Raw genomic sequence first — 19,030 nt, forward strand, 5'->3', positions numbered from 1 at the left:
TCAGAACGCCCAATTTAAAGGTCACAAACTGATGGTCAGTCTTCGGGATTTTCTGCTGGAGAACCGAGCTTTCATTTTCGAAGGCTAAATGCTATTTATACCACAGTAGTTGTGAGAGTGTGATGGTTTGAGACAGTGTTCTCTTTTTTGCTCAAAAGTGGCTTTGGTTTGAAACGTGCACTGACTTCAGTTATTTGGCTAATTGGCATATTAAGTGTAGCATAAAAGGAAAACCAGAAGAAAACTGTAAGGGGTGAATACTTTATTTTTACAGTGCTGAATTCCCTCTACTTTAGATTGATTTACTTGGTAGCAGAAGTAAAAAATCATGCTTAAAAAAAAACCGAGAGGTAAAAGCTGCACTATTTCATTGCAACCCAGCAGTAAAGTAAACCAGAGAAATGCTCATATAGAGCATTCCTGGGAACATTTCTTTCCCTGAGGCTGTAACCCCAAAGTTTATATTTGACACAATGAAACAATGGATCATTTAACAAGATAGCTGGCTCTAAGCGGTAGAAATCTCCCTCAAATTTATACCCTGAGTTTACTTTTACATTCCACCTGAAGTGGGATGTAGACATCTGGGCTTAAATACATCTCCCTCTGGTATTTACAGTTAGTGAACAACATGCAGCAAACACCTTTCCTCCGGTGGAGGTAATGAAGCAGGAGAAGTGGAAAAATTGCAGAGGTGCACTTTCCAATTGACACTCTGAGCCAGATTTGACCATTAACCTATGATCCGGACAGACCCTGGATTTTTTCTTTTTTTACTTTTTCAACCCCGTCCTTCCGAAGCTCCGAGGCTCATCCGCAAACCAGCCAACAGCTGTTGCCCTGCGGGGCCTTGAACGCACCATTTTTCACGAGGGCAAGACTGTCCGGATAAGAGGTTTCTGCATCAGTTCACCACGGAAGCGAAGGAAAAAAAAGGTGCTGCGCTTGGCAAGTTTGGCCTAAAATAACTGACATTGGGGTAGGTTGAGAGCTGTGACACAGCTGTTTTGGAGGACAACTCAACTTGTGTACGTGAAGCTGAAGCCAACTTAATTTCACTGTCGGCTAAGTTTCGGTCAAAGCCTATTAGGATCCATGTAGGATGACCAGCCAACTATCTTAATGAGTTGAAGGAAAATGTTTGCTTTCGACCTGCAGCTGGATCCAAGAAAGATGGGAAACGATGAAATTATTAGCAGTGAGGTAGGTGAGCAACACTGAAATTATGGCACCAAACAGTTATTGGAGCTGATGTGCATTTAAAAAATTCAGTAGAGAAATAAGTGTTGACCCTTAAATTAAACTGGGTGGGCTACTTTGTGATTAAAAGCTTTGACAAAAAAAATAAAATAAAAATCTTGCTTTTTTTAATGAGGTTACAGTGACGCCTAGTGGATGAAATGTAACATGACAGGAAAACCTGTCCAGTTCCTTCACAGATCACTGCTGCTTTGACCGAAACACAGAGTCTGATTAAAGAAAACAAATATCTAACAAAAGTGTTATAGTGCAACATATGGCAGTATGAAAGCTTACTTTTCATTAGATATTTATACACAACTGTTGAAGAGAACAAAATGAAAACATTCGGAGTATTTATATGCTACTGATGTAGCTGGCTGGATCAATACTAAGCACACTCCTATGGATTATGTGACAGAAAGAATAAGGTAAACAAGTATAGTAAAAAATAAATGTGATCTGCAGAGATTTTCTTTTTTTTTTTTTTTCTCGGTGGCCTGTTAGGAAAAAATGTCGGACAAAAATAGCTTATCCCGTTTTCTCTTCTTTTTCCAGTTAGGGAATAGTTATAACATACAACCTGGAAGAATTTTAGGAAGAAGAACAGGGGGCTTGAGTTTTAGTTTATTGTACATTTAATCTAACCCGCAGAGGTTCAGAATACCTTTATAACACTATTAAAATTAGGAGAAATATTCCATAGGAAGCTGCTTTTCAACCACATGATTTTCGTCGCTTCCAGGGTAAGTATTAAAGTAAACATTACTCATGGTACTTGTATATATCTGAGCCTGTATGTGATTCCAATCCTGTTTTTAATCTGAGAAAAACCACACAAAAAAATAAATAAAAAATATCCCAACTTGTCTTTTCAGTTCATGCGTTTAAAAAGCATTTAATTGTCCTGGACACAAATTCACACCTATACGACGAGTGCGTGTAAACTCGTGACCAGAACTGAAAGTGCTTGAGCAAACGGGTTAATGTCTGACCTATTAGGAGGCTGAGAGGAGGCGAACAGGACGGGAAGGCAGCGAGAAGCTCCGACACTCCGAGGCTTGCGTCTCGCACGTAGAGGTTGTAGTCTGCAGCGCCTTGCTTACTGCAGAGCTCCTGCAGTCTCCTCCTCTGGGCGCTGTCTGACGTATGTTCCACCAGCGCTCGCAGAAAAGCCTTCACACAGACACACAAAACAGATGCGGTTTCACCCAAAGCTGCTCTGCGCCTTCATCAGCCACGGCAGACGTTCCTTCCGCATTTTATCCCTACTGAAGGTTTCATCCACAGAAGCAAACGAAGGCGCGTTTAACAACGCAAGCCGGAAGACCTTGATTCTAAATGTGCTGCTGCTTCAACCGCTACAAAAAAAAATCTTTTAAATCCTTAAACTTGGGAGATGGTTTCGCTGGCCATTTTATCATGAGGTAAGCTTTAATACTCGAACAAATTCATCAGAGCCTATTATTGCAATCAGGTATTGAGCTCTATCCCCTGAAGTCTTGTTAAGTTTTCAATTTAAATGCCATTTAATTCACAATTACAACACGACATTTGGAAAAACAACCTGTTTTCCCAAACATAAGCTGTGTTTTCAATTAAAATACTTAAAAAAACATTAATTGAAAACATTAAAAACCTCATTAAAAAGTAATTACACAACTTCCTTCAATAGCTACGAATTAATCTAAAACGATAACCAAGTTGTGGAAAGACATTAATTATGCATAGGTGGCTTGAATAATTTCACACAGCTGTATAGATTAGCAGCATGTTTTCATATAGCTTTAAATAATTATCTTCAACAACAACCGGGAAAACATAACTTTTAAATAAAAATCTAGAAAAATATTAATTTTTATGACAAAAAAAAACAAAAACAAAAGCAGACTCCTGTTTTTCTGTTTGTGATTCTGGAGATGCCAAGGTAATAATCTCTCAGCTCTTCAGCTGTTTTAGGCTCATTAATCAGATATGTAGATGTGGGCAAGTTTAGGTGAACAGCATTTTTTTTTCTTTCCTATAATCTCTTGACCTCACAAAGATCAACACACATGTGTCATATTTAAAAACTGCTAAGTTTTCTTAATGTTCAACCATACTGACACACTGCTCTTTGATATCCCAATATAAATAGCATCCTATTAAAACTGCAATGTAATGTGTCACATGCAGTAAGCGGTTTTCAAGACTAAATATTCCTCAAATTGATCAAGTTAACAAACGTGTTTTATTTACTCATTTATAAATAATGAACTAATTATGCTTTCCAAAATATATTTTTTTTAAATCAACTGAAATGATACATCCACGAGAAAAATAAATATGAATTCAATCTTTTAAAAAAAGGAAAAAAGAAAGACAATGACTACAAGAAGGTGTTTTTAAGATTTCCAAAAGAAACGTGTGCAGAGCACATTCCCGACCAGAGCTGAGACTTTCTTTTTTTTTTTCACAGCTCAGTACAGCTACAACTTGATATTTTCACACTCTACATGTGATTTTAATTCTACACCGCCACAGGCGACCAGAAAAGTTTGATGAATATTTCAACTTCGGCCCCAGACTGAGTAAATTCAGCCTCAACTAAACTTATCAAAGCAAACTTTGTACCCCAGCATTCCTTTCAGGAACTAGAGTTTAACAAAGACAGTCTGAGCTCCAGTAGACTTGCTCAGTCACAAAAATGATAAGGAGCTATATTTTAACCATATCTGCATTGTGCAATTAATTACATGTACACTACAAGTGAAGTATTTTTTTTCCTTTCTCGAACTTCGACAAGAACTTTAAAAGTTTGCCAGTTCTTGGAGGGTGATTTGTTATCTGTACTCCCCTAACAAGGAAGAAGCAGAAGAATGTTTCAGTAGGAAGTTCTTTGCCTTTAGCATCAGCGATGCAAATCACACAGACCAGAAAAAACCAAACCCATTGGATTAAAACATAAATAATGACTTGGGTTGGCTTATTAGGGTCCCAACTCAGGGGCTTCCCCATTCAAGAGCCGCATTTGAAGTCAATTAAGTCACAACGATGCGACAAATTTGACTGTCTAAATTCGAAGACGCCTCCAAATGCGTTCTTCTTCTTCTTTTCTCTGGATTGAAACGACGGTTAAGGTGGATCCTTCTCAGCCCACCCTTTCCAAAGATTTGTTGCTGGGCGAAGGGGAAGAACACATGCAACTTTTTCATTAACATCTATAACAAACACAACCAATTTACTGATACTCACACACCCTATTTTTTTATTTTTATTTTTTTACTATTCTTGTTGCTTTTTCCTAGACTTACGTGGACTAAATGAGAATCATTTAAGTGGCTGCTGAAATAGCTTTGTCGCCTTGTTTTTTTGTCATAACCTCATGTTCAAACTAAGCTAAAGATGGCGGAAGTGGCTGCAGAGCAACCTTGGAACATGCAGTACCTTCTTAGGAACGCTCCTGATCTCAAGGCACCAAGTGAGCAGGAACAGCAGTGAAACATTTTCAGGAATGTGTGGTGGCACCTGAGCACCTACAGGAGGAAAGAAAAGAAAATCCAAGAATGTAAAACTATACTTTGTAAAGAGGATTCATTATGAAAAACACACAAAATGACGTTCAGTTTGTTACATGTTTATTTAAAACTCTGGCTGTTTAAACAAAAAAAATAAATAAAGCTATTCTGATCTTACCTTTTTTCTTTGTATTGTCTTTTACAGAGATCTGAACGTGATGGTTCTTCTGGTCCTGAAGGCCGAGTCTGTGGAGCAGATGGTCCACCTCCTCGGCCACATTTGGGCAAAACACATCAAAAGAATCTCCAGGGTGATAGGTCATGGATGGGAAAGCCTAGAGATGAAATAAAAATGTAAGAACCTATGTTATATAATGTTGTCGTTATACCCCACAGCAGTTTCCCCACTTATTTGGTAAAAAAACAAAAAAAAAACATAAAAGGCCTTAGAATAAATACACTTATGGTACCATAATCAAGCAGAAAAATGTAGATGCCTCAAGCCGTTGGTTAGCAGGGAAACCACCACTGAATACCATCATATGTTCATGTAAACCAGATCTTCATTTGTAAGAAAATGTCTGCAAGAGCCCCGGAACTGTGACAAACAAGGCTGGGCAAGGACACAATTTTATCTTGGAAGAAAACCACAGTAAAGAGGATGGCAAGGGAGGAAAAGAAATATTCCCAAAGCAGAAAGAGAACTGAAGTTAAAAAACAAGCTTTCTAATAACCCGATCTTGTTTAGGAAGCATGCCACAAAAAAAAAGTCCTCATTTTTCTTACCATCGTATATACAAATGCGCATAGTTAATTAATCTCTGCTTGGAATCCCTGTCTGAAGTGATGCTAAAATTACGTTTCTCAGCTCTTCATTCTTCAGGTGAGTGTGAGGAAAAGCACCTCACGCTCACTGCTGAGCATCGGAAACTCTTTGAAATAAAAGGACGTTTTAAATGCACATGTGGCCACCTCTAACAGAACATTATTGTTGATACTTATTTCATATGAAAATCTAGGATATCCCTAATTATTGCAGTGATTTTTTTTTTGTTGTAATATTGTAGATGAAGAGTTTTAATATACCCTGAAAAACAAATATACTTAAATATAGTATACAAAATACACAGAATTGACCTTCTTATATAACCATCTGAGTCCCCAGACCTAAAAACTTGTGGGTTGAACTTAAGAAAAGACAGCATAAGAGATGGCCAAGTATTATCTGGAATAATGAGAGACAGTTCATTTATTCAATATGTGTACTCAAATCAAAGTTTGGATTTTTCCACTGTTTTCCGTGTGAGACTATATGGGAATGCACCAAAAAAATGCATTTATTTTTAGACTTTTTAAAACACCTTTGCAAGAGGAATCAATAAGTAAAGAGGCAACTACATAGTATATTGCGACGCTTACAGAAATATCCAGTTCCAGCAGAAGAGCTGTCTTCACCGAGTCTCCTTTACTCAGCTGAACCGCCTTAGAGATGGGCACCTCGTAACGACTCTCCTTGCTCAAACGTTCAGCAGCCTGCAAAAAAGAAAACATTTATGGGGTGAGGGGATAAGCATAGCAGATGTGTCTTCCTTTTCCGTCTTGAAAATTCATCACCTGCTCCGCAGTGTCTGCTTCCTGTAAAGAAACGTCTAAGTAGGAGGGAGGTAGCGCAGGAACATTCAGAGAGGACTCAGACAGCGGCGGTAGGGAGCTCGTCAGTGAGGCTGCCAAGGAAACCTGGGGGAATCCTTCACTACAGGCTTGTGTGTTTGGTGCTGATGTAGAGACAGTTGACGCCGGAGGTGGCCTGACATCAGAAATGGCCAAAGAAGATGAATATTTAGAGTCTGGCTCACAGATCTGTTTATCAGCGATGCTCAAGAGGTTCAACTGGACGTCTGGTAAAGATGACTCAGGAATTTCTTTGGCAGAATCTTCCTTAAGTTGGACAGTTCTGTCGGAAGCCATCTTTGTCAAGGCGTCTTTAATGGAATTCCACAGTCCTTTGAGCCAAGGGTCAATAACCAGCTCCAGCCTAAGACACAACAAAATCGGCGAGATTATAAAACAGCAGCAGGACAGAGAAGAGAGAAATTATGAAAGTTGGATGTCCGCTTACCCTACGCCGTCGTCTGCGTACCCCGTCGGGTAGAACTGTCTGGCTCCGAGTTCCCGAAGACGACGTTCAATCGTCTTCCCGCAGTTGCAGAAATTTGCGTAATTTGTATCTCCTAAAGCTGAGATAAACAGAGAACAGCTGATGAGCGACTGAACAGAAAACAATGTGAGGTTACATCTGCTTTACAAATCATGACAAAGCAGCTTCCATATTTATGATGGATAAACTACACAAGAATTCCTTAACACCCCTTGAGTAAGAAATTACCTAAAAGTGCGTATAAAAGGTGTTTATAGTGGTCAGGGGAGAGGGTCCTTTTCTTGATGCGCTTCACAAACTGTAGGGCATTGTCGGGAGGTTCCCCATCTCCAGTGGTAGACACGACAAAGACTACCGGGGCACGCTCCTTCTCCAAGTTATACTAGAAGTAAACATATTCTAAGCTAGTTATCAGCATTTCTGCAAAGCATTCAGGCGATTTAGGGGAATTCTTATCTTGTTCCGAATGGTTTCTTGGTGTGCAGGAACTCATGCAGTACAAAAGTAATTCTGTTATATTGACAGATACCTTGTTGTTTTGGTTCAGGCAGCAGAGATCAGCAACCAGGCCGTGCTCCTCGGCCTCCTCAGCGATGCCCTCAGCTATGGACTCAGCCTGACCCTTCTGAGAGCCGTACAGCACAACAAACCGAGGCTTCACCTCAAGAGGCATGCTAGGAAAGAAGGAAAAAAAAGAGGGCGTTTTTGTATTAATATAAATATACTCTAATCTTTTTCCCCCCTTCAGAGTTAATGTCACCACATTGTTACAGTAGTCTCAGCTGCCGCCTTTCTTTGATCAGTCATGTCGCCTAGTTTGGCAGCACAAAATGCTTATAAATGTGTAACTGACAAGTGTGGCATGCATTTGCATTCTGCATTTACTTTGTGCAACCAGATGTCCTCAAAAGTTCCCTGATTAGTAAAGAGTCCAATGTTTATCATTTTATCTCAGCGTAAATCAATGAGTCGTATGAAGGCTCCACAAAGTATTAAGGCAGTAATTTATGCTTACTCACAGCATAAGCAGTATTTTAAAATGTGTAGTTTAATGCCCGAGAGAAAAGCAGACACAACCTTGCAATGAGTGCCGCTAAACAAAACAGTTGTTGATGGATGACAACAGATAAAATCTGATTGTCTACTCAGAGTAGGAGTGTGTACCAGATGTATCCTCTTACCAACATACTTGGACAAAAAACAGACAGGCGGCCACAATAACACCTTCCAAGTTGGGTAAAACCTGACCGGAATCATATCAACAGCACACCGGAAATTACGTCCAACTTTCACGGTGACAGCTGTATTCATAACAGCACACGTGGGAGCGAAATGTGTCGATTTTTGTCACTTATAAACAAAATAAAAGCAGCCACCGTCGAAACTATAAAAATATAGCAAGTTCAGAAAGTAAAGCACAATTATCTGAACTCCGGGTCAACTCTTGCTGCAAACATTTGCTTCCGTTCGTGCGAATGAAATACTATTTTACGGCACCGCATAAGTTAAACTATAGCTAACAATAGAGCTAACAGACATTAATTCTGCAGAATGGCTCTTACCTTTTTAGAATGGCTTTACAAACTCACCTCGTCAACACATTTCCATTGACTTTATTTTTCTGAATTCACGCGAGATCAGAGCGCCTGCTGAGATTGAACGTGATCGGAATAAACCACGTTGCAAAAAAAACTACTTTTTGCTCATGTTTTTCTCAACGGTCGTCATGCCAGTGTTGGAAATATTTTTTTATCAAGCATAATAGTTCATTATTTTAGACAGAAGATTTAACTGTACCTTTATTAGAAGATTTTTGAGCATTTAGTAAGGCACATTTCTGAGTATTTGGTTCCGCCCTCCCCGCCCTTGGAGCCTTCCAGAAGTCGCCGGCAGAACCGTGCGGCTTGCAGTCTAGCAACACTCCAGAACAACATCTTTAAAACTCACTTTTATAAGTACTGAGCGCACATAGCGACTCTTAAATCATCACTCAACATGTCCACTTTGGGCACATTGGCATTTGATGAATATGGCAGGCCTTTTATCATCATTAAAGACCAAGACAAGAAGACTCGGCTAACGGGAATTGACGCATTGAAGGTACAATGGGCTAGCTAGCAAAGAATTAGCATTATGGTGAAATAGAAGTGAATTTGATGTTTTCTTATTATTTGAGTTAAGTACGAGAGGCGCTTAAACGTAAACGCTTGCGTTAAATGCATAGGTATGTCCTGGAAGTCCAGCTGATTTGCATTAGTATCGTAACAGCACTAGAAAGATTTGTAAGCTGTCATGCTAACATGGAGGCCCATGTGCTCCTCTGTACGGCTTTGAGCCAGGGGGTGTTGCTTCACATAGCTCTGCCCTCAATAGTCAATGGTGATGTGCATCACCTCTATAACAAAGCCATCTTAGCTGACAAATTCTTAAGTGATGAAAGAGAAGATGAAATTATTGGCTAACTTCAAATATTGTGTTTTTTTTATAGTCTCACATCATGGCAGCCAAAGCTGTCGCTTCAACGCTGAAAACATCTTTGGGACCTAACGGTATGCAAGAACTATACACTATGCTGTCATTTCGGCTTATAAGGTTCTTTTATTTCAAACCTCTATCTTCTATATACAGTTAAATATATTAACAGTCCTCTTTAACAATTATTAATTAGGTCTGGACAAAATGATGGTTGACAAGGATGGAGAGGTGACCGTCACTAACGATGGAGCCACTATTCTCAGCATGATGGATGTGGACCATCAGATTGCCAAGCTTATGGTGGAGCTGTCCAAGTCCCAAGATGATGAGATTGGTGATGGAACCACTGGAGTTGTTGGTATGTGATCTGGCACAGATGGTGATGGTGCTTCGGAATCCATTCTGCTACAGTTATTAATTTCCAAAATAGTGCTGTACTCAAATAAAAACTGTTGATATCAGGTAGGACTGCTACTAACAGCTTTGTTGGGGGAGTAATCCAATTAATGTTTCAATTAATTAATACATTAATGTAAAGATATTGTTCTTAAATATATATATATGTATATATATATATATAAAATATTTTTTCACTACTTATCAGGCAATTTTATTTGTATTTATTTTATTATTTTTATATATTTTTTGCATTAATTGGATCTTGTTCTTATAGCGCTAGTGGCCTTCTTTTGATTTTAGCTTGATGGGAAGGAGGTTTGTTAAGATGGGGAAGACATGCAGGAAATTACTCGGCTTGAGAATCGAACATGGGACCGTAGCCTCTTATTTTAAATCTTAGATTGAAAGTACAATGGGCTAGCTAGCAAAAAATTAGCGTTATGGTGAAGTGGAAGTGAATTTGATGTTTTCTTATTTGAGTTAAGTACTTAGACATTTTTATTTTTGTTTCAGTGCTGGCTGGAGCGCTGCTCGAGCAGGCCGAGCAGCTGCTGGACCGAGGGATCCACCCCATCAGGATCTCTGATGGGTACGACCAGGCTGCACGCATCGCTATAGAGACACTAGACAAAATGGCAGAAAGTTTTCCCTGTGACCCCAACAACACTGAACCTCTCATCCAGACTGCCATGACAACACTGGGATCAAAAGTGTAAGTCGTAAGGTTTTTTGGTTCACAGTAACATTTGTGGGAGATCTTTTTATTTCCTAACTTCACATAATCAAGCCTGTGAGTTATATTGAATGGTTTTTTTTTCCCCTTGTTTTCTAGAATTAACCGGTGCCACAGACAGATGGCAGAGATCGCAGTGAATGCCATCCTCACTGTGGCTGACATGGAAAGGAAGGATGTTGACTTCGAGCTCATCAAGGTGGAAGGGAAAGTAGGAGGAAAGCTGGAGGACACACAGCTCATCAAGGGTGTGATAGTTGACAAAGAGTTCAGCCACCCTCAGATGCCCAAGGTATAAATATGTGTGAATAATATCGTGAGAGGATTCCTGTCTTTTTTTGTTAATCATCGTTTTATTATCTGCTTCTAATTTCCCTCCAGCAAGATGAAAAATAAATTATTTGAAATGTATTTTTTCAGATTAAGAATAAATGAACAGGATGAAGATCAATTTGATTACCTGCATCTCATTTAGCTGTATTCTAACGAGGCGAATGTTTTCTTCTTCCTTTTTTACAAGGCTCTAAATGATGCTAAAATCGCTATCTTGACCTGCCCATTTGAGCCACCGAAGCCCAAGACCAAGCATAAGTTGGACGTGACCTCAGTTGAGGACTACAAAGCCCTCCAGAAGTATGAAAAAGAAAAGTTTGAAGAGATGATCCAGCAGGTGAATGCCCCAAATTTACTGTCCTGCTTTAGATTGTTGCGAGAGCTGATTGTCGTAACGACTTAAATATTTGATTAACTCACTTGGTGTAAACAATGTATGTGTGTGTTTATTTCAGGTTAAAAGCACTGGCGCTAACTTGGCCATCTGCCAGTGGGGCTTTGATGACGAGGCGAACCACCTTCTGCTGCAAAACGAGCTGCCTGCCGTGCGCTGGGTCGGTGGGCCAGAGATTGAAGTAAGAAATGGTTAAAATGTGCCGAAGACCTTAAAATCAAACGTTCCTGAACTCTTTCCACCTTGATTATTCCATTAAATCGAGTATATTACTTACTAATTACTCAGTATGTTTTATGTTTTTGGTGCAGTTGATAGCGATAGCCACAGGGGGGCGGATTGTGCCGAGGTTCTGTGAGCTGACGCCAGAGAAGCTGGGCACCGCCGGCTTAGTGAAGGAAATCTCCTTTGGCACAACCAAGGACCACATGCTGGTGATCACAGAGTGCAAAAACACCAGGGCCGTAACCATTTTCATCCGTGGTGGCAACAAAATGGTGAGCACCTACCATCCCTCGCCCTGTAAACTACGCATTTACCTTGGCACATGTTGGTTTTAATCCACTCTTTTCCTGTTTGACAATAGATCATCGAGGAAGCCAAGCGTGCGCTCCATGATGCTCTGTGTGTAATTCGCAATTTGGTCAGAGACAACCGTGTCGTTTACGGCGGCGGAGCGTCAGAGATTGCATGTGCTCTCGCTGTGAACCAGGCGGCGGATAATGTACGACTTGGACACCTGGTGTAAAAATCTTGATGTTGACACTTGGACCTTTTTGTACTTACATCGGTTTTCTTCAACAGTGCCCATCATTGGAACAGTATGCCATGAGGTCGTTTGCTGATGCTCTAGAGGTCATCCCGATGGCATTGGCCGAGAACAGCGGACTCAACCCCATCCAGACTATGACCGAGGTCAGAGCCAGACAAGTAAAGGACAACAACCCTTTCCTTGGCATCGACTGCTTGCACAAAAACACCAATGGTAAGACGTTTGTGCTTTGTTCTCTGATCTGGATAATTGAAATGCAAATATATATATATTTTTTTTTTCCACCAACATAAATTGAGAAAACTTTTAAGCCCTCATTTAGCTTAATTAGCTTTGTTTCGTCCTGCGCAGACATGAAGCAGCAACATGTAATTGAGACCTTGATTGGCAAGAAGCAGCAGATCCTTTTGGCTACCCAGGTGGTTAAGATGATCCTAAAGATAGATGACATCCGAAACCCAGGAGAGAGCGAAGACTGAAGCTCCCCGACTGAAGGAAAGCAGCTCGAGTGTGAGGGGGTTAAATGAGTGAGCTGTTTCAGAGGTCTTTGGCACTTCCTCGAGCTCCATGTCCGCGTCGCACTGCGTATTGCTATTTATCATTTGATACAACATGTCCAAGCTTTATTCGTTACAAAGTCTCCAATAAAACATTTGACTGATGAAATTTCCGTGTGCTTCACTTTTATTGACATTGGGTTATTGCTCATTGGGTACATTTACGTATTCAGATCTAAATATTAAAAATCTCATCATTTCATTGAGTATATTTTGTTGCTGTGTTCATAGTGTTTCTGTACTGCATTCAGCCTGTTTTCGGCATACATTCATGATTTATTGGTTAAAATATTTTTTTCAGAAAAAATTATACTTTCATCCAGACATTAAAAAAAATACACAGGTATGATGTAATATCAACTACAAAGTTACATAACCCACCAATCAATATCCATATTAATCTGATTGTGTTTTAAGGCACTATTTTCATCTTAAGTGCAATTTAAGCTTTGATTTATTTCACATGTTCAGATGTATTTATTGAGCCAGTTGAGCATATCCTTCCTGGCCTCCTCAATTTGGGGTTTGTCAGTTGGGTTGATGTCCTCTCTCTTGCGGTGGACAAAGCCATGGGTCTGTCCAGGAAATATTTTCAACTGGAAGTCTACTGTGCATTTCCCTTTCAGGTTTGCTTCCAGGGCACTGACCTAATGAGTGAAAGAACAAGTTTGTTTAAGCACACTGTGCTTAAACATACAGCTACAGTATGCGTGCAATACCTCAGAACTTTTTGCATTTTGTCACATTGAAGTCTTAAATGTTACAGTGTTTCAGTAGAATTTTAGGAGATAAGGCAACACAAAGCAGCACATTATTTTGAAGGGTACTTCATAAATATTTTCCAAGGGAGATCAGATTGCAGATATACAAAACAAATGCACAAGTAAAACAAAATAACTCAAGAGAAACAATGGCATTCCTCCTTTACTACAATTTTTACACTTCTACATTCATTAATAGATGGTATATCGGAAAGGGGTTGTGGGGGGCATATGCAAAGGCATGCTGTATTTTTCCAAAAACTAAAAATCGCACATATCAGGTTGATCTATTATATAAAACTTTAATATGCACTGAATCTTATGGTTACAAAGTGAGAAAAAATTTCAAGGAATATCACAATTTTTGAACTGGTCTATAGGAACACTCCGAAGTTAATTAAAAACATTCTAAATGAAAGCAGGAATTCAGTGGAAGTCAGAAACAGAACACACTCACTCACCTGATCCAGAGGGATGACATTATCGTTTTCTGCAAAGATGAACAGTGTCGGGCTCTTCAGCGAATACATGTCCTCTCTTTCACGAACTATTCCTGCAGAGTTAACCCCGTAAACCCCATTCTCAATCCAACTTAAATTAACAATACTATGTATTCTGCTGGTTAAACGACGTACCATAAACAGACACTCCGGCTTTGATTTCAGGATATAACAAGGCCAAGTAATGTGTTGCCACTCCTCCCCAGCAAAAGCCCACTGTTCCGATGCGCTTGGCTCCACACTGCTCCTTCAGGTACTTCAACACAACGTCGACCTCTCTGAGAAGGAAATAACTATTAGGCTCATGCGTGATGTTAAAGATTCAAGACAAGCACTGCCCAATAAGAGTCCGTCTAGAAAAGCTGAACTGAAAGTGCACTCACTTGTTAATGTCCGTTGGTTTTTTATCCTTAAGCCACTCCTGAAATGTGGACCAGTCTTTGGTTGGACTCCAGGGTTCCTTCCCGACAAAGAAGTCGGGACAAACAGCACTGCCCAGGACAAAAAGCGGAAAGTGACCATCGGGGCAAATAGAATAACAATCCTGATGCATTTTTCAGTTAATATACAGAAGCGACGTTTCAACACACGTGTATCCATTGGCAGCCAGCATGTCAACCATATATCTGGTGTTGGGAAGCTCCCATCCGAAGATGTCTTGGATGACAATCACAGCCTTGTCCGATGCGGCGGAGGGTTTCACTACGTATGCCTTGATGTGCTCGATCTGGACCTCCTGGCCCAGCCCTCCGTAATCAGACCGATCACCAATATCACAGGGACATGGCTTGGCCTCGTTTGCCATCTAATAACACACACAGACACGGCATGATGGAGATTGGAAGTGACTCTGTTCTGTCAGAACAAGTATTTGTAGGTAAAGAGGGCATGTTGTGTGACCACGAGTTAATTTGGGAAAATAACATGCATTTTCATTTTCAATATGGGCTGAAAGGGGCCATAATCCAAAGATGCCATTTAAAAGTACTAATGTTAGTGATGATGAAAGAAAGTACACACATAATAAATAAAAAAATAATAATAATATTAGGTACAGTAAATAATGGAATCATTTATCGGATATGTAACTGAAGAATTCAATTGGGAAATTATTCATGTTTAGCTTAATTTTGATTTAAAATCATGTACAGTTATTTCACCTGCTAATGAATTATTATCCAGTCCAGCTCTGCAGCACATCATGATATTATTATCTGTCAGCCTTACCTATCAAAGTCTGTGAGTAACAGTGCTACTAACAAGGTTCAGCAGTTGATTAGCCAATAGGGTGTATTTAAGGAGGTAATAGAGTTTACGGTAAATTGTTTCAGAAAAGTTCACCTACATTATAATTACTAGGTACTGATGGTGTTTTTTTCTTCTTTTTAAAACTGATTTTAACATTATAACACATTCATATTTCAATTATGTGTATTATATAAATTATTAATTTTATTAAATAATTAAAGATTTAATATTATGATTTATTTATGTATTCCTTTAAAGTTTCATTCAAAGTTTGACATAAATGAAGTTTTAATTATTAACTGACCTGCGACACTTTGGGCTCTCTACTAGTTGAGTTCCTTTTTAAATTTGAAATTCAGTTTTAAAGATCAGGAATGATTTTTTAAAATAATTGTAACTCCATGACCTCTGTGGCCTTTAAAAAAGAATAAGTAACTTGGTTTTATCGAGTTTATCTGCTGAACTCAGAAGAAGTCAGTCGCCACTCCCCTCATCAATCAACATGCTTTTAATACACAACATACAACCATAAAATGTACTAAGGTGACTAAGCAAATCTTTTGTTCGACCACAATTAGACATTTCATAACTGGATTTGTTCCTAATGAAAACAGTGGCAGACTGAATAATGTATTAAATGACCTAATGAATATGTTGGTGTAATTAAGGTGAAAAGTTAATGACTTGTAGAACAAGATGTCACAGCATTTGATAGAATAGCACTAACCTTGTTCCAATTAGTCTTCTTATCTAATGCTCTTTATGTGAGTCACGTAAAGATGGAAAAGAAATATTTTGTACATTTTACAAGCTACTGCAGATAATCAGGGTTTGTTTGTGGAAAGACAAAGAAGAGATGCTGGATGACTGAGGAAAGTAAGAGAGAAAATAGAGACCAAAGGAGCAGTTCCCATAGCAAAAAATAAATTCTGCTGGATCATTTTTTGTAGCTACATATTTATTATTCTATTTATTTATTTATTTATTTATTTATTTTAAAGTATGATCTCATCTTGTTACCTTAATGATCACTAGGAGTTTCAACATCATGGTGAAAAAGCAGCAACAGAAAAAAAAATGCATTGCGTATTTTGTTCACGTTAAGGTTTTTACGGTAAAAAAAAAAGAAAAAGAAAGAAAGAAAGGAAGGAAAGAAAAGCAGTTTGAGCACTATGCTTCCGTAAACTCTGTCTAGTCTGGCAACGTCTACGGTCATTATCGAAGTCACTTAACACCAATGCATATAAGAAATCTGTGATTTAAGCCTTTGAAATCTTAATTTATGCCACCACGGTAGAATGAAGAAAGCTCAAGTTTTGTAACAAAGTTGCTCACTTAGGATCATTATGGTAAAAGTCTCTATGTTACGCAACAGAGTGACGAAGCATTTTGCAAGAAAATCTCTAACGATTTTTATGGCTAATAATGGATTATTTTTCAAAAATGTGAGAATTATGCAGATTTTTAAGCACTCCGTTAGCTTTTTCAAAGTCAGCTTGCACTGATTTAGACACATACCTTATTGTCCTGGGGTCTCCAAAGTATAGTAATGGCTAGAGTGAGGAAAAGGACAGGTTTGCAGACTCTGAGACAAAATGAATGGGCTACTAGAATAAATAACTGGTCACGTGACAAACATCTACCTGCCAAGACTTTCTTGTGGTTGGTTTCAAAATAAAAGCACTTTTCTTTTCTTTATACTACAAAATAAATTCCATGCTGTTGTAATGTAAGAAAGTTTCAGTGTTTGTCAAATGTTTGTTTTGCAGGAACCGAAAGGGGGAAATTTAGATTGAAAATCAATGATCAATTTTGCCCAATTTATTCAGAAAGGAGCACTGTCACAAAAACAGTTCAGGATAAAATTAACTTCTAAAGAGCCTTTAGCCGATTCTGTTGTTGTCATGTTGTTACATTGTGATATTTCTGTATCTCAAATCTTCTTGGTCTTCTCAATAAAATTAATTACTACTCTTATATTTTTAAAAAAAAGTCGTCTGTTTTCATTGAACATTGAGATATTTTTGCTAAGTTTAAAGACAGTGTGGTGAGCTTGAATAAAAAGATTGGTATTTTACTCTTTTTTTTTTAAGCCCACTTGTTCTTGCAGAGTCTAACTTTATCAAAGTTCAATCACTATCTCAAACTTTCTAAAATAAAATAAAACAATTTTTGTGCAGAATTTGTTATTTTACACGTATTTTTGTTTACGTAAAACGTATTCAGGGTTCCATTTTAGTTGCATGGTGACACTGAAACTTTTAGAATAAAGCCATTTCTTTTAAAGGGCACTATATGACAAGCCCTGACATCTGTATTGTTTTAATCCTCACTGGTAAAAGGTCTGCCTTGCACCAGCTGCTAACAGTTGGTGGCAAGGCACACTGGACAGGTTGCCAGTCCATCACAGAGGCAGAAAGGAACAGACAACCATGCACTTGAACCTGAGAAGAATTGAAAATAAGACAGTTAATCTGACATGCATGTTTTTGTCTTTGAAACGAAGGTGGATTAAAGAAATATCCCTTGACAGAATTTGAATGCAGGGCCTCTTTGGTAGACAGTACTGAAAAGCAACAGGAATGGGAACTCCTCCTTTACCATGTCGATAAACATTTTTTTTGGTCATAAGAGTTTTAAAGTTGCATGTTTTAGAAGTCTCAAAAAATTAGCACAGGACCAAGATTATGTCAGCAATGTCTAATGTCACAGTAAAGCAGTTGACTTGTGCAAAGTTTTGTTCCCAGTGAAATGCATTGATTGCGTAATAAAAATGAGCTAATAACTCACTTCATTGCACTCCACATGTATTAACAGTCCTAAAACGAACAAATCTTTTAATGCAAGCCGCCTAATATCAGACCTATAATTTGTGTGCATTTTAAAATCCTATCTTAAGAAATGATTCATTTCAATCTTATTACATTTTTTATGAGAAACTTGACATGAATTAATGACACTATAGCCAACTCTTCTTTTGTTCTATGTAACATAAGGATATTGTTACTGTACAATGTCCATCAGTATTTTGCTACTTCCACATCCAACTTCTCTTCTTCTGTGCCCATTTTTCTGATGCAAAAGAAACCAGCTGCCATACATCCAACAGCGTCATGATTCCAGTTTGCAGCTCAGTGTAGCCTGTATGATATCTTAAATATCGGCGCCGTGGCTTAGATGGTTAAAGCGCCTGTCTAGTAAACAGGAGATCCTGGGTTCGAATCCCAGCGGTGCCTTTTCATTGAGAATAGGTGATCCTGTAATTATCAATGTCAAAACAATTAATTTATAAACAGATTACACGCAATAAAAAACAATTAAATGTCATTAAAGTCTCATCCACTTATATTAGCTCATTGCTGATTTCTATTAGTAATAAGATATATGTTTTTATATATTTATGCGGTTGGAAGAAAGATTGAAAAGATGCAATAAATGTGGTTTCATGTAATACAAAATTATTTGAAAAAGTATGTGCATAAAATTTAAAAAGGTTAAAAATTAATAGATGGAGATGCAAACAAAAACAGAGTTCCAGATGTAATATAATTTTTGCATCTCCGTTTACTGAGCCTGGAGCTACAGCGGTAAGACTTCACCTTTTATCTGTTCGGGACAAAACGGAAGACGCCCAGGTTTTAGCTTCACGAAACTTGTACAAGTGTCCTCCAGTAGGTGGGGCTATTGCCTGAAATTGGACACCTTTCTAGAAGCATCATCTGAGAGAAACCTAGCAAAAATGATCGTAATAGAGACATGTTCATTTTAATAAGACTGATACATAATTGTCTTTAAATAGTAAAATGTTAGCCTGGCTTTATTGATAGTTGTTGTTTTGTTTGATTTTATACCGAAGCAATGGATCCATTGTAATGAAGTAAAACAGTCATGACACAAGCTTGACAGCAGCAGGGATGGGCTTTCTGGCCCTGTTCTGGTATCCCAACCATTTGGCTCAGCTAAC

The 19,030-nt window shown here is 38.5% G+C and overlaps 3 protein-coding genes and 1 non-coding gene across 7 annotated transcripts in view; 2 read left to right on the plus strand and 2 right to left on the minus strand.

The window, feature by feature from the left end:
- The window catches only part of mtrr (5-methyltetrahydrofolate-homocysteine methyltransferase reductase), a 35,059-nt gene extending 26,415 nt beyond the window's left edge, over nucleotides 1-8,644 (minus strand). Inside the window, exons 1-9 of one of the 4 annotated variants that reach the window (XM_017301985.1) lie at nucleotides 8,084-8,423; nucleotides 7,424-7,568; nucleotides 7,123-7,276; nucleotides 6,856-6,973; nucleotides 6,351-6,771; nucleotides 6,156-6,269; nucleotides 4,915-5,071; nucleotides 4,666-4,754; nucleotides 2,235-2,415 (exon numbers count right to left, since the gene is read on the minus strand). In XM_017301985.1, the coding sequence (XP_017157474.1) occupies nucleotides 2,235-2,415; nucleotides 4,666-4,754; nucleotides 4,915-5,071; nucleotides 6,156-6,269; nucleotides 6,351-6,771; nucleotides 6,856-6,973; nucleotides 7,123-7,276; nucleotides 7,424-7,568; nucleotides 8,084-8,205 (1,501 nt within the window). In that variant the 5' untranslated portion in view covers nucleotides 8,206-8,423. Of the gene's footprint in view, nucleotides 1-2,234; nucleotides 2,416-4,665; nucleotides 4,755-4,914; nucleotides 5,072-6,155; nucleotides 6,270-6,350; nucleotides 6,772-6,855; nucleotides 6,974-7,122; nucleotides 7,277-7,423; nucleotides 7,569-8,075; nucleotides 8,424-8,456 lie in introns of those variants that run through there. The other 3 variants (XM_008438627.2, XM_008438625.2, XM_008438626.2) reach the window with 3 other exon arrangements.
- A 128-nt stretch (nucleotides 8,645-8,772) lies between these two features.
- On the plus strand, nucleotides 8,773-12,670 carry cct5 (chaperonin containing TCP1, subunit 5 (epsilon)). The gene is made up of 11 exons (XM_008438628.1): nucleotides 8,773-8,994; nucleotides 9,383-9,443; nucleotides 9,563-9,727; nucleotides 10,282-10,480; nucleotides 10,601-10,793; nucleotides 11,022-11,171; nucleotides 11,290-11,409; nucleotides 11,540-11,725; nucleotides 11,815-11,952; nucleotides 12,033-12,213; nucleotides 12,352-12,670. Exons 1-11 carry the CDS (start codon nucleotides 8,890-8,892, stop codon nucleotides 12,477-12,479), a joined length of 1,626 nt encoding a protein of 541 aa, XP_008436850.1. The 5' UTR covers nucleotides 8,773-8,889; the 3' UTR covers nucleotides 12,480-12,670.
- cmbl (carboxymethylenebutenolidase homolog (Pseudomonas)) lies at nucleotides 12,662-16,688 on the minus strand. Its single transcript, XM_008438629.1, has 6 exons — nucleotides 16,585-16,688; nucleotides 14,409-14,623; nucleotides 14,202-14,309; nucleotides 13,954-14,096; nucleotides 13,780-13,871; nucleotides 12,662-13,204 (listed from the first exon to the last, which is right to left on the minus strand). The coding sequence occupies exons 2-6, from the start codon at nucleotides 14,621-14,623 to the stop codon at nucleotides 13,025-13,027; spliced, it is 738 nt and encodes a 245-aa protein (XP_008436851.1). The 5' UTR covers nucleotides 16,585-16,688; the 3' UTR covers nucleotides 12,662-13,024.
- Nucleotides 16,689-18,228: 1,540 nt separating this feature from the next.
- Nucleotides 18,229-18,302, plus strand: trnat-agu (transfer RNA threonine (anticodon AGU)). The gene has a single exon. It is a non-coding gene; the product is annotated as a tRNA-Thr (tRNA).
- The last annotated feature ends 728 nt before the right edge of the window (nucleotides 18,303-19,030 follow it).

This window comes from Poecilia reticulata, linkage group LG20, assembly GCF_000633615.1.
Source record: "Poecilia reticulata strain Guanapo linkage group LG20, Guppy_female_1.0+MT, whole genome shotgun sequence".
NCBI lineage: Eukaryota > Metazoa > Chordata > Actinopteri > Cyprinodontiformes > Poeciliidae > Poecilia > Poecilia reticulata.

What these genes read in the sequence shown, in the direction of transcription:
- cct5 (XM_008438628.1), top strand. Translation starts at nt 8,890, where the DNA reads ATGTCCACTTTGGGCACATTGGCATTTGATGAATATGGCAGGCCTTTT. An exon ending in CGGGAATTGACGCATTGAAG is followed by an intron (nt 8,995 to 9,382) that starts GTACAATGGGCT and finishes TTTTTTTTATAG; the next exon opens with TCTCACATCATGGCAGCCAA. An exon ending in CTTGCACAAAAACACCAATG is followed by an intron (nt 12,214 to 12,351) that starts GTAAGACGTTTG and finishes CGTCCTGCGCAG; the next exon opens with ACATGAAGCAGCAACATGTA.
- cmbl (XM_008438629.1), bottom strand. Translation starts at nt 14,623, where the DNA reads ATGGCAAACGAGGCCAAGCCATGTCCCTGTGATATTGGTGATCGGTCT. An exon ending in CTGGCTGCCAATGGATACAC is followed by an intron (nt 14,310 to 14,408) that starts GTGTGTTGAAAC and finishes TGTCCTGGGCAG; the next exon opens with TGCTGTTTGTCCCGACTTCT. An exon ending in AAACCAACGGACATTAACAA is followed by an intron (nt 14,097 to 14,201) that starts GTGAGTGCACTT and finishes TTTCCTTCTCAG; the next exon opens with AGAGGTCGACGTTGTGTTGA.